Source organism: Bombina bombina, chromosome 1, assembly GCF_027579735.1.
Source record: "Bombina bombina isolate aBomBom1 chromosome 1, aBomBom1.pri, whole genome shotgun sequence".
Lineage (NCBI taxonomy): Eukaryota > Metazoa > Chordata > Amphibia > Anura > Bombinatoridae > Bombina > Bombina bombina.
This window is the reverse complement of record NC_069499.1, coordinates 1,368,326,163-1,368,342,205: the sequence shown is the minus strand read 5'-3', so window position 1 is coordinate 1,368,342,205 and position 16,043 is coordinate 1,368,326,163. Positions and strand designations below refer to the sequence as shown.

The window sequence follows — 16,043 nt, the reverse complement described above, 5'->3', positions numbered from 1 at the left end:
TCCACTAGAGCCGCCTTGGGATCCCTGGATCTGGACCCGTAGCAAGGAACTTTGAAGTTCTGACGAGAGGCCATCAGATCCATGTCTGGAATGCCCCACAGCTGAGTGACTTGGGCAAAGATTTCCGGATGGAGTTCCCACTCCCCCGGATGCAATGTCTGACGACTCAGAAAATCCGCTTCCCAATTTTCCACTCCTGGGATGTGGATAGCGGACAGGTGGCAGGAGTGAGACTCCGCCCATAGAATGATTTTGGTCACTTCTTCCATCGCTAGGGAACTCCTTGTTCCCCCCTGAAGGTTGATGTACGCAACAGTTGTCATGTTGTCTGATTGAAACCGTATGAACTTGGCCCTCGCTAGCTGAGGCCAAGCCTTGAGAGCATTGAATATCGCTCTCAGTTCCAGAATATTTATCGGTAGAAGAGATTCTTCCCGAGACCAAAGACCCTGAGCTTTCAGGGATCCCCAGACCGCGCCCCAGCCCATCAGACTGGCGTCGGTCGTGACAATGACCCACTCTGGTCTGCGGAATGTCATCCCTTGTGACAGGTTGTCCAGGGACAGCCACCAACGGAGTGAGTCTCTGGTCCTCTGATTTACTTGTATCTTCGGAGGACAAGTCTGTATAATCCCCATTCCACTGACTGAGCATGCACAGTTGTAATGGTCTTAGATGAATGCGCGCAAAAGGAACTATGTCCATTGCCGCTACCATCAACCCGATCACTTCCATGCACTGAGCTATGGAAGGAAGAGGAACGGAATGAAGTATCCGACAAGAGTCTAGAAGCTTTGTTTTTCTGGCCTCTGTCAGAAATATCCTCATTTCTAAGGAGTCTATTATTGTTCCCAAGAAGGGAACCCTTGTTGACGGAGATAGAGAACTCTTTTCCACGTTCACTTTCCATCCGTGAGATCTGAGAAAGGCCAGGACTATGTCCGTGTGAGCCTTTGCTTGAGGAAGGGACGACGCTTGAATCAGAATGTCGTCCAAATAAGGTACTACAGCAATGCCCCTTGGTCTTAGCACAGCTAGAAGGGACCCTAGTACCTTTGTGAAAATCCTTGGAGCAGTGGCTAATCCGAAAGGAAGTGCCACGAACTGGTAATGCTTGTCCAGGAATGCGAACCTTAGGAACCGATGATGTTCCTTGTGGATAGGAATATGTAGATACGCATCCTTTAAATCCACCGTGGTCATGAATTGACCTTCCTGGATGGAAGGAAGAATAGTTCGAATGGTTTCCATCTTGAACGATGGAACCTTGAGAAACTTGTTTAAGATCTTGAGATCTAAGATTGGTCTGAACGTTCCCTCTTTTTTGGGAACTATGAACAGATTGGAGTAGAACCCCATCCCTTGTTCTCTTAATGGAACAGGATGAATCACTCCCATTTTTAACAGGTCTTCTACACAATGTAAGAATGCCTGTCTTTTTATGTGGTCTGAAGACAACTGAGACCTGTGGAACCTCCCCCTTGGGGGAAGCCCCTTGAATTCCAGAAGATAACCTTGGGAGACTATTTCTAGCGCCCAAGGATCCAGAACATCTCTTGCCCAAGCCTGAGCGAAGAGAGAGAGTCTGCCCCCCACCAGATCCGGTCCCGGATCGGGGGCCAACATTTCATGCTGTCTTGGTAGCAGTGGCAGGTTTCTTGGCCTGCTTTCCCTTGTTCCAGCCTTGCATTGGTCTCCAAGCTGGCTTGGCTTGAGAAGTATTACCCTCTTGCTTAGAGGACGTAGCACTTTGGGCTGGTCCGTTTCTACGAAAGGGACGAAAATTAGGTTTATTTTTTGCCTTGAAAGGCCGATCCTGAGGAAGGGCGTGGCCCTTACCCCCAGTGATATCAGAGATAATCTCTTTCAAGTCAGGGCCAAACAGCGTTTTCCCCTTGAAAGGAATGTTAAGTAGCTTGTTCTTGGAAGACGCATCAGCCGACCAAGATTTCAACCAAAGCGCTCTGCGCGCCACAATAGCAAACCCAGAATTCTTAGCCGCTAACCTAGCCAATTGCAAAGTGGCGTCTAGGGTAAAAGAATTAGCCAATTTGAGAGCATTGATTCTGTCCATAATCTCCTCATAAGGAGGAGAATCACTATCGACCGCCTTTATCAGCTCATCGAACCAGAAACATGCGGCTGTAGCGACAGGGACAACGCATGAAATTGGTTGTAGAAGGTAACCCTGCTGAACAAACATCTTTTTAAGCAAACCTTCTAATTTTTTATCCATAGGATCTTTGAAAGCACAACTATCCTCTATGGGTATAGTGGTGCGTTGTTTAAAGTGGAAACCGCTCCCTCGACCTTGGGGACTGTCTGCCATAAGTCCTTTCTGGGGTCGACCATAGGAAACAATTTTTTAAATATGGGGGGAGGGACGAAAGGAATACCGGGCCTTTCCCATTCTTTATTAACAATGTCCGCCACCCCGCTTGGGTATAGGAAAAGCTTCTGGGAGCCCCGGCACCTCTAGGAACTTGTCCATTTTACATAGTTTCTCTGGGATGACCAACTTGTCACAATCATCCAGAGTGGATAATACCTCCTTAAGCAGAATGCGGAGATGTTCCAACTTAAATTTAAATGTAATCACATCAGGTTCAGCATGTTGAGAAATGTTCCCTGAATCAGTAATTTCTCCCTCAGACAAAACCTCCCTGGCCCCATCAGACTGGGTTAGGGGCCCTTCAGAAACATTATTATCAGCGTCGTCATGCTCTTCAGTATCTAAAACAGAGCAGTCGCGCTTACGCTGATAAGTGTTCATTTTGGCTAAAATGTTTTTGACAGAATTATCCATTACAGCCGTTAATTGTTGCATAGTAAGGAGTATTGGCGCGCTAGATGTACTAGGGGCCTCCTGAGTGGGCAAGACTCGTGTAGACGAAGGAGGGAATGATGCAGTACCATGCTTACTCCCCTCACTTGAGGAATCATCTTGGGCATCATTGTCATTGTCACATAAATCACATTTATTTAAATGAATAGGAATTCTGGCTTCCCCACATTCAGAACACAGTCTATCTGGTAGTTCAGACATGTTAAACAGGCATAAACTTGATAACAAAGTACAAAAAACGTTTTAAAATAAAACCGTTACTGTCACTTTAAATTTTAAACTGAACACACTTTATTACTGCAATTGCGAAAAAACATGAAGGAATTGTTCAAAATTCACCAAATTTTCACCACAGTGTCTTAAAGCCTTAAAAGTATTGCACACCAAATTTGGAAGCTTTAACCCTTAAAATAACGGAACCGGAGCCGTTTTGAACTTTAACCCTTTACAGTCCCTGGTATCTGCTTTGCTGAGACCCAACCAAGCCCAAAGGGGAATACGATACCAAATGATGCCTTCAGAAAGTCTTTTCTAAGTATCAGAGCTCCTCTCACATGCGACTGCATGCCATGCCTCTCAAAAACAAGTGCGCAACACCGGCGCGAAAATGAGGCTCTGCCTATGCTTTGGGAAAGCCCCTAAAGAATAAGGTGTCTAAAACAGTGCCTGCCGATATTATTATATCAAAATACCCAAATAAAATGATTCCTCAAGGCTAAATATGTGTTAATAATGAATCGATTTAGCCCAGAAAAAGTCTACAGTCTTAATAAGCCCTTGTGAAGCCCTTATTTACGATCGTAATAAACATGGCTTACCGGATCCCATAGGGAAAATGACAGCTTCCAGCATTACATCGTCTTGTTAGAATGTGTCATACCTCAAGCAGCAAGAGACTGCTCACTGTTCCCCCAACTGAAGTTAATTGCTCTCAACAGTCCTGTGTGGAACAGCCATGGATTTTAGTGACGGTTGCTAAAATCATTTTCCTCATACAAACAGAAATCTTCATCTCTTTTCTGTTTCTGAGTAAATAGTACATACCAGCACTATTTCAAAATAACAAACTCTTGATTGAATAATAAAAACTACAGTTAAACACTAAAAAACTCTAAGCCATCTCCGTGGAGATGTTGCCTGTACAACGGCAAAGAGAATGACTGGGGTAGGCGGAGCCTAGGAGGGATCATGTGACCAGCTTTGCTGGGCTCTTTGCCATTTCCTGTTGGGGAAGAGAATATCCCACAAGTAAGGATGACGCCGTGGACCGGACACACCTATGTTGGAGAAAGTATTACTTACACTTCCAGGTGATACATCACGGCATTGTTTGTGAGGTGGAATCATAGGAAAGCTATTCAGTGTAACTCTTAGTTTCCCAGGAGTGCAAATATAACAATATGAACAACAAAAAGGGTATCTGCTGTGTTAAAATTATTTTGCCTCTATGCCATGAAATGCATTACAATATTTATGTCACTTGTTTAAGTGGAAACTACAGGCAAAATGTACAAAGTGCGGTTACAAAATTAATTTGCACTAGGAGGCCTAAATCATTTCTAATGCTAAAAAATATATATATCTTACTTTAAAACAGGGAATGTGAGAGTTTCCCAATTAGAAGGACATTGGAAAACTAGAATTGAGTTTGCCCATTGCCTAAAGAACCGTTAAATACAGTAGAATTACATAATCAATAAATACATAATAAAAAGAAACTTAAATAACAATTTCTGAAATTCAAACAAAATGTCATTAACTTACGACGACATTCACAGCTGCATTTGTGCGTGGTTATGTCCAAACAAAGCTGCAGTGAAAATTTTACACAGAGAGTTTGCTTGTAAACACATTTAAACCTATGTTTATATTTCTGTATGTAATGCAATGAAATGTAATGTAAAACTATAAATGGACTTAAGCATTTAGATAGCAATAAGGTATCTTTTCCAGTAAACTATGCTAAAAGTCATAGGTTTATTAAAACACATTCAAGGCAATTACTAAAAGGGATGATAACGGGATAGAAAGGTCAAAAATGAAATGTGTATAAATGTATTTAAATGTCAAATAGAAGCAGTTTTTCAAAATACTTTCATTTGAAAAAATGCTTCTAATAAAAGTTTTTACTGTTTTCCTGTGGCATACGCACATATCCTGTGAGGGCCCATGCACCAGTATTCAAACACCGCACCTTTGCAGGGTCAGCAGTAAATTCTATGAAACAAATGATGTCTTCAGGAGTAATACACACCACAGCCACCTCTCTGAACAGGTGATTTTTTTGGATACTGGTGCTCGGGCCCTCACAGAATGTGTGCGTATGCTGCTGAAAAACAGTCATAACTTTTACTAGAAGCATGTTTGCTAATGGAAGTATATTGCAAAATGCTTTTATTTCAAATTGAAATACATCCATGGATATTTCAAGTTTGACCTTTCTACCCATTTAAAGCTCATAAAAAAAACTTGCAGAAAAGCTTGTAGCTCAGACTGTATATAGCGGCTTACATACATAAAGTTGTGAGTTCAAGTAAACTTCGCCTCTTGATAGCAACTTGTTAAGGACATTATATATCTTTAAAACTAAGTAATAAAAAATAGCAAAATACTTATGTATTTATTTTCAACGTTCTCAATTAAACATTTAAAACAAAAATGATGGAAATAGTTTTGATATTGGCAGCAGTTTATAATGTCCCCTTCTAGATAATATTTCTTAAAGCTTTTTCTGCCTCCTATAAATACTAACATGGAAATGGCTAAATTCATAGAATGGTACATACCTGCTTCATACACTAGACTGTGTGTCTTGGTCATAGCTTTCTTGTAACAAAGGAACAGATCAGGACCAAACTGAAAGCACAAAGTGAAAGACATGTATGAAGGAGCAAGAAACTGATGCGATACCAGACTGTGCAAAAACATCCGGTAACACAGCTTTTGAAGCAATATACATATTATTCCAGTTACTGAGCTTCTGAATAGATACCAAAGTCACAGATATCAAGTGAAGGCCAGTCCTATTTTCAGCACATTAGACTGTGTTCTCACATCACAAAAAGGGCAACAACGTCCAACACAAAAGGTAAGAGACCAGTCTAGCATCAGTACAAAAGGAAAGGGGTAGCAACGTACTAAAACCAATGTGAAACCCTATTTCAGTCAACCAACATAAGGGAAACGTTTAGTCTGGTTAATAACAAGCAGAATAAAGAAAATATACTTGTTAACACAATCAAATAGGGCGCCATGGTCTTCAATGCAAGGTAAGGTGAAAGACAGTTCCTAAAAAAGGAAAAATACATAAGCGAAGCGAGCAGCCTGTTGTTGTCACAAGTTGAAGGGCCAATCCAGTCCCTGACAAGAAGATAGAACAGTTAGTCAATGTTAAAAGGAGTGGATGCAATAAACCAGAAGAAGTGGCAGCAAACTTTTTATTGCAGGTCAAAGCACAGAAAAATGTAGCAGCAACGTTTCAGGATCGCTCCCTTATTCATGCAATCACATATGTGATGGAATGCTCCCTTATTCATGCTATCAGATATGTTATAGCATGAATAAGGGAGCATTCCATCACATATGTGATAGCATGAATAAGGGAGCATTCCATCACATATGTGATAGCATGAATAAGGGAGCATTCCATCACATATGTGATAACATGAATAAGGGAGCATTCCATCACATATGTGATAACATGAATAAGGGAGCATTCCATCTCATATGTCATAGCATGAATAAGGGAGCATTCCCGAAACGTTGCTGCTATATTTGTCTGTGCTCTGACCTGCAATAAAAAGTTTGCTGCCACTTCTTCTGGTTTATTGGATTGTGATTTTGGGGCTCTGAGTGGCTCCCCTCAGTGGCTGGCATATTCCTTTGAATGCTGAACTGACTTCTTTGAATTTAAAAGGAGTGGATGTTCAGTCACAGATAAAATATGAGTTGGTGTTCCTATATCTAGACTAGGAGTAAGACAGTTTTGTAATTTGGGGTCTAGAGAAACTCCTACCATGCTGGTGTTGAGGTTCCTGTCCACTTTGCAGAAGGTATGAGGTGTGCTCTCCCCCTTGCTGGGGTTAATGATACAGATATCCATCACACCCAGAGTATTTACACCCAGGGACTCAGGGGCCCGTTTGAATGTCAGGTAAGATCGCTGATGACCTGGTCCTCCGGAACTCAGGTTAGCAGAGTGACTGTACGGGGTATTATCAATTATCTGGAAGCCAGGCCGGAGACTCTCCTTTCCATCATAATGTAAACTGAGAAAGAAAGAAAAAATGCATTGAGGAGGGAAAGAAAGAAGAAAACAGAGAAACATAATTACATTTAAGGAAAAAGGGATAACATAAGAGACATGATACCCCTCTCCCCCTTGTCTCCCACTCCACTTTTCATAATTACCCAAAGTTAATTAAGGTTTTTGACAACTACAATGAGGATCCTAATATCCAGATATTCTCAATTTACTGAATCCAAGACTTTCCTAGAATTTTACCCATGTATGGATTATATAATATGAATTATATATAGGAATGTACTCTTTAAATATTCATATGTCTGCCTTACATGATCTTTATATGTCTATTCAAACCTCAATAAAAAATAAAATACAGTATTTAAAAAAAAAAAAAGAGAGAGACTTGTTAAAAATTGTGATTTTTTTTTGTTTAATTAAAAGAAAATTGAATGGTAAAGTAGAAATTGGAGGAACAGAAAATGAAACAGTGAAATAAGTGGGAAAATAAGAAGACAGTAAAAGAGAAATTATATATTCCAGTGAGAGTGATCAATCAGAATGCAAAAAACTTCATGAAGAATTCAATCCAATAACTTGAAAACTTTATTGCCTAAAGGAGTGCTAAAGATAACTTTATGCAATCATAGATCAGATTCTTAGTTCCTCACCCTAGTTCTGTGATAGGAGGTTTATCCCTGCCCCTGCGGTAGCACAGATACATCTGTTGGTTAGTAAGTAAGCCAGAGCTGAGATCTGCTGCATGTCCACCTGGAGTGTTCTCTATGCAGGTGAAGCCATGTGGAACCTCCTCAGACAAAGACCTGATGATGATTGCCAGATCTGTGATGGGCTCTGTGGGTCGTGTAGGACGCTGGCGGCATTCTTCCTCCAGAGGCTGTAAATTTGTAGTGAGCCCTGCCACTACAAAATAATCCACCAGTTTGGGAGGTCCCTCCTCCATCATGACAGATTCTGCTTACTGGCCCTGAGCAAAACACAAAGAAGGTGATGTGGGGGGAAACAGAGCAGCAGAAAAGGGAACAGTGAGGACAAAGTAGAGGGAACAAGAAATAGAAGGAAGCAAGGAAGAAAAAAAAAAAGAAGTAGTAAGAAACATAAACAAAGAGCATAACAATTGTATACAACATAAAAATAGTAAATTAAATCTGGAACAGAAAGAAAAAAAACTGGGACAGCATATTTAATCCTAAACATTAAGTTTAAAATCAGGATGTAATCACAAAATTAATGTTTACATACTATATAAAATAAATAGCATTTGATTATATGGATGCAGTGAGATGTCTGGTACACAGCAATGTTTGGTTACCTTCAGACTCACCTAACAAGAAGGAAGGTAGACTCATGTGGACACTGTGGGTCTTGTCAGTTGCCCGCAGTAGATTCCTGTGGAAGGGTCACCTGTGTGTCACAGATGCATTCTGTGAATATTAGAACAAAATGAGTCACATTGTGGATGGAGAATTGAAGATAAAAATACAGACAGAATAAATACATGTAATGGTGTAATCGGTGAAGGGAAGTAAATCAATTAAATATAAAGACAAAAGAAAAAAACAATATCCTGTGACTGTTATTAGCAGCTACAAGAGTTGCTTACATTGACATGAAAAAACAGTTGTTTTCTGCAAAACACAGGGACACTAATGACCTTTACATGGGGGGGGGGGGGGCACACGCTAGCCTATGAAGAGAGGGAAAGCACGGACAGGGAGGAAAGATTCACTAAAGAAAAAAAAAAAACAGGAAGCGGTTTTATACTTGAGTACATGAGTAGCAAGCAGATGCACTTCCTGTAATGTGTGACAGGCTGCCCATTCTCCCTAGAGAACAATAATGCAAACACAACAGGTTTGTGTGAGCCCAGCAATACTTCCACCTTTAATTTATAGCAGGCTTTATATGCTAAGCCCGTTGTTGCCAGAAAACCATTGCTAATATATATATATATATATATATATATATAAAGAAATGTAATATCGGATATTTCAGTAACTGAACACGGAGCTAAATAAATGGCAAAGTTGGTTAGCAAGGAAATCAATGACCTCTTAGTTGCCAGAAGAATGTAGCACCATGTGACTATCAGAACTTGTCATTTTAATTCAAGGCAAGAACTGAAGGCTCCTTAACACAAAGCAGCCTCTATGTAAACTGACTGCCCTAGATATGCCACTTAATTAACAATTTAAAATCTGTGTTTTTAAATAAAATAAATCTTATTAACAAATTAAATATGTCTCAAATTTCTGCTTTTTAAATGTACCCCTAGCTCACATGCCCCTGTTAATAAATTGTGCATCACAATGTGATATGTGATCGGTGCAGTAAAATCTGAATCTGGTCATTTCCTGGCTGTTTAAATGTTAATGAGTAATAGCTAAATATATCTTAGTTATTAATCAGTGGTTTGTTAAGTCAGTTCCCTTTCAGATAGACAGGAATTACCAAACAGAAAAGAATACAAAAAGAGCCTGTTTAACTGCAATAATTACACACACACATACCTATTGCTGGGTAAAATCATCATTCCAAAACTGATGGTACACACAGCCATATCACAGGATGCTACACTAATAGATGCTTTTTACTTGCATGCTTAGGCTGACTGTCGTAACTGCACAGCCCCCTGATGCTCACAGCACACACAGTGTCTCCCAATATCAGTCAGAATATTTTTATCCTCCCTGATTATAAATTATCAACAATTGAAACCTGTTTAAAGGGACACTAAAACCATTTTTTTTTCTTTCATGATTCAGATAGAGCATGCAATTTTAAGCAACTTTCTAATTTACTCCTATTATCAATTTTCTTCGTTCTTTTGCTATCTTTATTTAAAAAGCAGGAATGTAAAGCTTAGAAGCCGACCCATTTTAGGTTCAGCACCCTGGATAGCGCTTGTTTATTGGTGGCTACATTTAGCCACCAATAAGCAAGCGTAACCCAGGTTCTGAACCAAAAATGGGCTGGCTCCTAAGAGAATAAAGAAAAATTGATAATAGGAGTAAATAAGAAAATTGCATGCTCTATCTGAATCATTAAATAAAAAAATATGGGTTTAGTATACCTTTAAGGGAAGAGATTATATTTTGCCCCTAAAGCACCTCCTAATAAATTTCAGGTTATACTGATTTATTAAAATATGTTTGCAAATTGACCCTAAAACGATTACTTCAAAAACCATAAAATGTTGGTTTGTAAAAATCTAAATAATTGTAAACTAGGAAAAACATAAAGACAGTTGCTCTCCTCAATAGTCTTGTATTATAGACTTCTCCTAATAAAAATATTTCAAATCTAGAGAGGAACCTCCTGGATGTAGATGACCTTCTGCATTTCAGTTATCACGCAGACCAACCTATACAACACAGCTCATTAAAGAGAAAATCAAGTTTTTATCCATAGGGTCTCAAGGTGAACATATTGCCATTTTCAAGAAGGTGGTTAGTGCGGATTTGCATAAAACATTTGAGGATAAAGAGGGGAAATTACATTAGATATTTAAAAAAAAAAAAAATACTGTATGCGCTACAATAACATCGTGATCAGAGCAACTGATAATGGTGGAGGGTTTGTTATCCAAAATTGGAGTAACTAATTTACATTCTGCGTTTTGAAACATGATCCCACAACAGAATATTTGAAGGAGCTTAAAGGGACATTAAACACCTCAAGATATTCATTTAAATTGTTTGATTACATGTAGTAAAACTACTTTGCAATATACTTTCATTGTTTATTTTGTCTTCCTTTCTGTAATTTGATTCTGAATATTGTGGGCTTTCCAATTCATGTTATACTTGGATGTGCAGACACAGCTATATTCCACGCAGTCATTGGTTGCACGCTCTAGTAAGCCATTTGTAACCATTTTTAAGTGGCCTCAGCAGTAAAGGTAACCTAAGTTACAATATGACAGCAACCACTGCTTTATGGACATTAAAGGGACACTGAACCCAATTTTTTTCTTTTGTGATTCAGATAGAGTATGCGATTTTAATCTACTTTTTAATTTAATCCTATTATCAATTTTTCTTTGTTCTCTTGCTATCTTTATTTAAAAAGTAGGCATCTAAGCTTTTTTTTGTTTCAGGACTCTGCACAGCACTTTTTTATTGGTGAATGAATTAATTTTATCCACCAATCAGAACGAACAACCCAGGTTGTTCACAAAATATGGGCCGGCATCTAAACTTACATTCTTGCATTTCAAATAAAGATACCAAGAGAATGAAAAAAATTTGATAATAGGAGTAAATTAGAAAGTTGCTTAAAATTGCATGCTCTATCTGAATCATTAAAGAAAAAAATTGGGTTCAGTGTCCCTTTAAATATTAAAAAAAATAAGGATAAAGTTAAACAACTAATATATATTTTTAAATACAGTATACATATACAAATTATCCTTAAGTTAATATTTGCTCTGAATACACAATTCAAGCAATGATTTATTTAGTGTTTAATGTCCCTTTAACAATGTACTTACTAATGCCAATGAACAATCCATCCTTAATATTTTAGATTTTAATTTTATTTTAGATCCTGAACCTTGGATGTCTATTTTTTATCATCTCCCCAAAGTACATAAAAGCTTACTCATTCCACAAGGGAGACCAATCATCTTGGGGATGAATTCCCTTACAATAAAAATAATGTGTCCGTTTACATAGATTACTTTTTTGCAATCTGAATTTCTATGGATTACCTGTGATGTAATATAACTCATCTACTGGGCATTGATGCCATTAGGGATACGTTTTGTAGATGGGACATACCTGATAAACATCTAGAGTTTATTTTCCAAGAAATCCTAATTGTATTACTGCACAATTATTTTACACTTGACGACGTTTGTTTTAGGGCAGTACAGGAACGTCGATGGGGACTACTTTTACCCCATTGTATGCAAATTTGTATATGGACTTCTTGGAGAAATCCTATATTTGGAACAACAATCCATTTATTGAGAGCACTGTTCAGTAACAATTGCTATACTAACAATGTGATCATCGTTTGGAAGGGTCTGAGCAGAAAAGTGTGAATTTGATCAAACATATGAATAATAATTTGCGTACTTTAAACTTGTTAGTAGAGTGGCTAAGGATACTGTGGAATTTTTCCAGGATGAGGAAGGGAAAGTGGCAGAACTATAAGAAAAACAACGGATAATAATAGCTTGCTTAAACTTGGGACATAAACCCAATGTATTTCCTTTTATGATTAAGATAGAGCATGCAATATTAAACAACTTTCTAATTTACTTCTATTATCAAATTGTCTTCATTCTCTTTTGTTGAAAAGCAGGGACCTAAGCACAGGAGCGTGCACGTGGCTGGAACACTATATGGCAGCAGTTTTGCAAGAATGTTATCCATTTGCAAGAGAGCTAGATGGTAGCACTATTTCCTGCCATTTAGTTCTCCAGACACCTACCTTGGTAACTCTTCAACAAACAAAATAAAGAAACAAAGCAAATTTGATGATAGCAGTAAATTGGAAACTGAATCACAAAAAACTTTTTGGGGGTTTCATATCCCTTTAATGCCAAACGTGGTATTTTAAAATCATGGGTCAACAATATTCCAAAAGGGTAATTGTACACTCAAGAAAGATTTTTTTTCCAAGAAAGAGGTAAATTAGGCGAGAGATTTTCCCAGAAACGCTTATTGAACTAGCTAAGCAAAAAGTAGCAGAATTGGATAGAAAATCCCTCTTGAAGCCCAAGATGCATAGAAAGCTGCTATTAAATGTATTATCCCTTTTAGGGGGCAAATACTATTACAATTTTGTTAAGAAATATTGGGAGTTTCTTAAAGGGATTCTAAACACAATTTTTTTCCTTTAATTGATTCAGATAGATAGAGCATGCAATTTTAAGCAACTTTCTAATTTGCTCTTAGTTCTCTTGCTATCTTTATTTAAACAGCAGGAATGTAAAGCTTAAGTGCCGGCCTATTTTTGGTTGAGAACCTACGTTATGCTTGCTTATTGATTTGCTAAATGTAGCCACCAATAGACAAGCGCTATCCAGGGTGCTGTACCTAAAATGGGCTGGCTCCTAAGCTTTAAATTCCTGCTTTTTAAATAAAAATAGCAATAGAACAGAGAAAAATTGATAGCAGGAGTAAATTAGAAAGTTGCTTAAAACTGCATGCTCTATCTCTATCTGAATCATTAAAGAAAAAATTGGGTTTAGAATCCCTTTAAGTCAGATCCCATCTTGGGAAATTTTGTTGGTTAACTGCTCAATGTTATTTTTAGAAGAAATAAGGATTTGATAAATATGTGTAATAAAAGCCACTGCTAACATTCTGAGAGCATGTAGTGTTTGAATACTGGTGCACGGCCCTCACAGCATATGTGCATATGCCACTGAAAAACAGTAATACCTTTTGCTAGAAGCATTTTTGCTAATGGAAGTATTTTGCAAAAATGTTTATATTTAAAATGGAAATCCACCCATGCATATTTCAATATTGACATTTCTATCCCTTCAAGACCAAGACTTAGCTGGGCAGGTACGTAGAGCGGCCTTCACAGAGTCTGTGATATGTTATAAATATACAAGAATCATGTACTACACACTGTATTCTTTTACATACAGTGTAGTTTAAGAAAATAATATATTCAAATATTTATTGGAGCATTAAAGGGACATTAAACACTTTGAGATGGTAATATAAAATGATAAATTGTATATATAAAACAACTCTGCAATATACTTTCATTATTTATTTTGTCCTCTTTGTCTGTAATTCCATTCTGAAATTGTGAGCTTTCTGTTCCTGTTAGAAATGGAAGTGCAGAACACTGTTAAATCCAGCACAACCATTGGCTGCACACTCTAATGACCTATGTATAACTGTCCCTAATTGGCCACAGCAGAGAAGGTAACACAAGTTACAACATGGCAGCTCCCAGTGTTTTATAGACACTAAAACTTTACACTTATTTTGTCACTTTTTAAACAACTAATGAAACTTTAAAAAATACATCTACAGGTTAGTCATGGACTAATCTTTTCTTTGAATGCATCATTCTATCTAGCTTGTATTTAGTGTTTAATGTCCCTTTAAACATAAAATATGTATATTATGCCTATAAGAGAGCACAATGAAACCATGTTAAAATATTTGTTTGCATGAAAAATGGTTCATTTAAAGGATTACTGGCTGAAAGGTAAGACCCATAAATCTCTATTAGTGGACAATGACATGCCATAAGTATAATATACAATTGGAAAAAAAAAACTAATACATTTTAAAATGTCTTCTTTAAGATATAAAAAAATAAAATGTGTCCCTGTAGTATACCACAAATGTGAAAGTATACTATAGATGTGGCAACCCATCAAACAAAACAGGAAATTGTCATTTTAGTGGTTGCAAAATCAACTGTAGTTGAAAAAGGCTGACCTTAAACCTTTACACAAGAGGTCAGAAAAAAGATTTGCAGACAAACTAAAGCTAGATTGCTAAACTAGTTTCCAAATTTTTTGAAGTTCACATACAGTAATTAAATTTGAAAATGGATAAATATTCATTAGAACAAGGCATACAAAGGCACACATACTTGGCCTTTTGTTACAAGTAATATAGCAAAAACTGACTTGTGAAAAGGAACAGCTTCCTCTAATATGAATTTGTGACACTACAAAAGAAGTTGAAAATATACAAATGTATACACAAATGTATAGCGCAATGCTTCATTTATAACCATAACAAATTACAAAATATATCGGTAAACGCAAGCCTTAAAGGAACAGAAAAGAAAATGGTTTAATATTTTCGAGCATTTTTTATTGCACTATAACAAACTATGGAGTCAATTTCAATTTTCTGATTCCAATAATGAGGTTTTGGATGATATATTAGAAGCATGTTTTTCAAGTAAACATAATCCAAAATGGATTCAACCGCTAAAACCCCACAGCCACGAACAAGTTTTAACAAGTAATGTACTTGTTATTGGAATCAAAACTGTGAATCCAACCAAAACTGACATATACAATGGATTTTTACACCTCTTAAGGTTTAATTACAGTTCTTCTGAAGTAACCTCTTTGTACAGTGTGTAAGAAAAATCATCATCTACTGTAATCCGAATCCCTCCTGATCACTGATAAACAACATGAATGGAATTTGTATATAGGTATGATGGGAATACTGAGAATGAGCTGACACTTATTTTTAAACTATTTTTTATCATTATTTCCCTTTATTTTTAGAGAAAGCACTGTCTGTTTGCCAAGATTTACATCTGAACTTTTCGGTTCCATGCTAAATATAGGGCTTTTTTTGGCAAGCTGAAAATATGTGCTTGGCTCAGAGTAACATCCAAAAACTTATAATTGTGATTGCATTCAAATAAAAAGTGCCCTAAAACCTGCTGAAAAATTGGAATCAACCCCTAAGTGTTTAACCACATGGTTAAAGTCAGCTCTAGAGCAGCTATGCACTACTGGGAGCTAGTTGAACAGATATGGGGAGCTAATGACAAAAGACAAATGTGTGTAGTTCCCAAATCCCCAGCTAGCTCCCAGTAGCTCATTGCTACCCCTGATGAAATGTAAATATACTTTTTAAAAATGGATACAGGGAAAACAAAATAAGAGTGAATTTAAAAAAAAGTGGCTTAAAATTACATAATCACCATGAATGTTTGAAGGGATAAGAAAGTTCAAATTAAACTTGCATGATTCTGATACAGCATGTAATTTTAAGACACTTAAATTCACTTCTATTTTCAAATGTGCTTTGTTTTCTTAGTATCCCTTATTGAAAAAGAATATACACATATCCTACACTAGTGGGAGCTAGCTGCTGATTGGTGCCTGCACACATTTGTCGTTTTTGTGATTGGCTGACTAGATGTTTTCATCTAGCTGCCAGTAGTGCAATGCTGTTCTTTCAGCAAATGATAACAAGA

General features: G+C 37.4%; 1 protein-coding gene across 2 annotated transcripts in view; it reads right to left on the bottom strand.

Annotated features, from left to right (window-relative positions):
- DENND4B (DENN domain containing 4B) overlaps positions 1-16,043 on the bottom strand; it is a 497,540-nt gene that overhangs the window by 474,893 nt on the left and 6,604 nt on the right. For both annotated transcript variants that reach the window (XM_053704155.1, XM_053704162.1), the window contains exons 2-5: positions 8,434-8,533; positions 7,760-8,076; positions 6,861-7,113; positions 5,632-5,701 (exon numbers count right to left, since the gene is read on the bottom strand). In XM_053704155.1, the coding sequence (XP_053560130.1) occupies positions 5,632-5,701; positions 6,861-7,113; positions 7,760-8,055 (619 nt within the window). In that variant the 5' untranslated portion in view covers positions 8,056-8,076; positions 8,434-8,533. The remainder of the gene's footprint in view (positions 1-5,631; positions 5,702-6,860; positions 7,114-7,759; positions 8,077-8,433; positions 8,534-16,043) is intronic.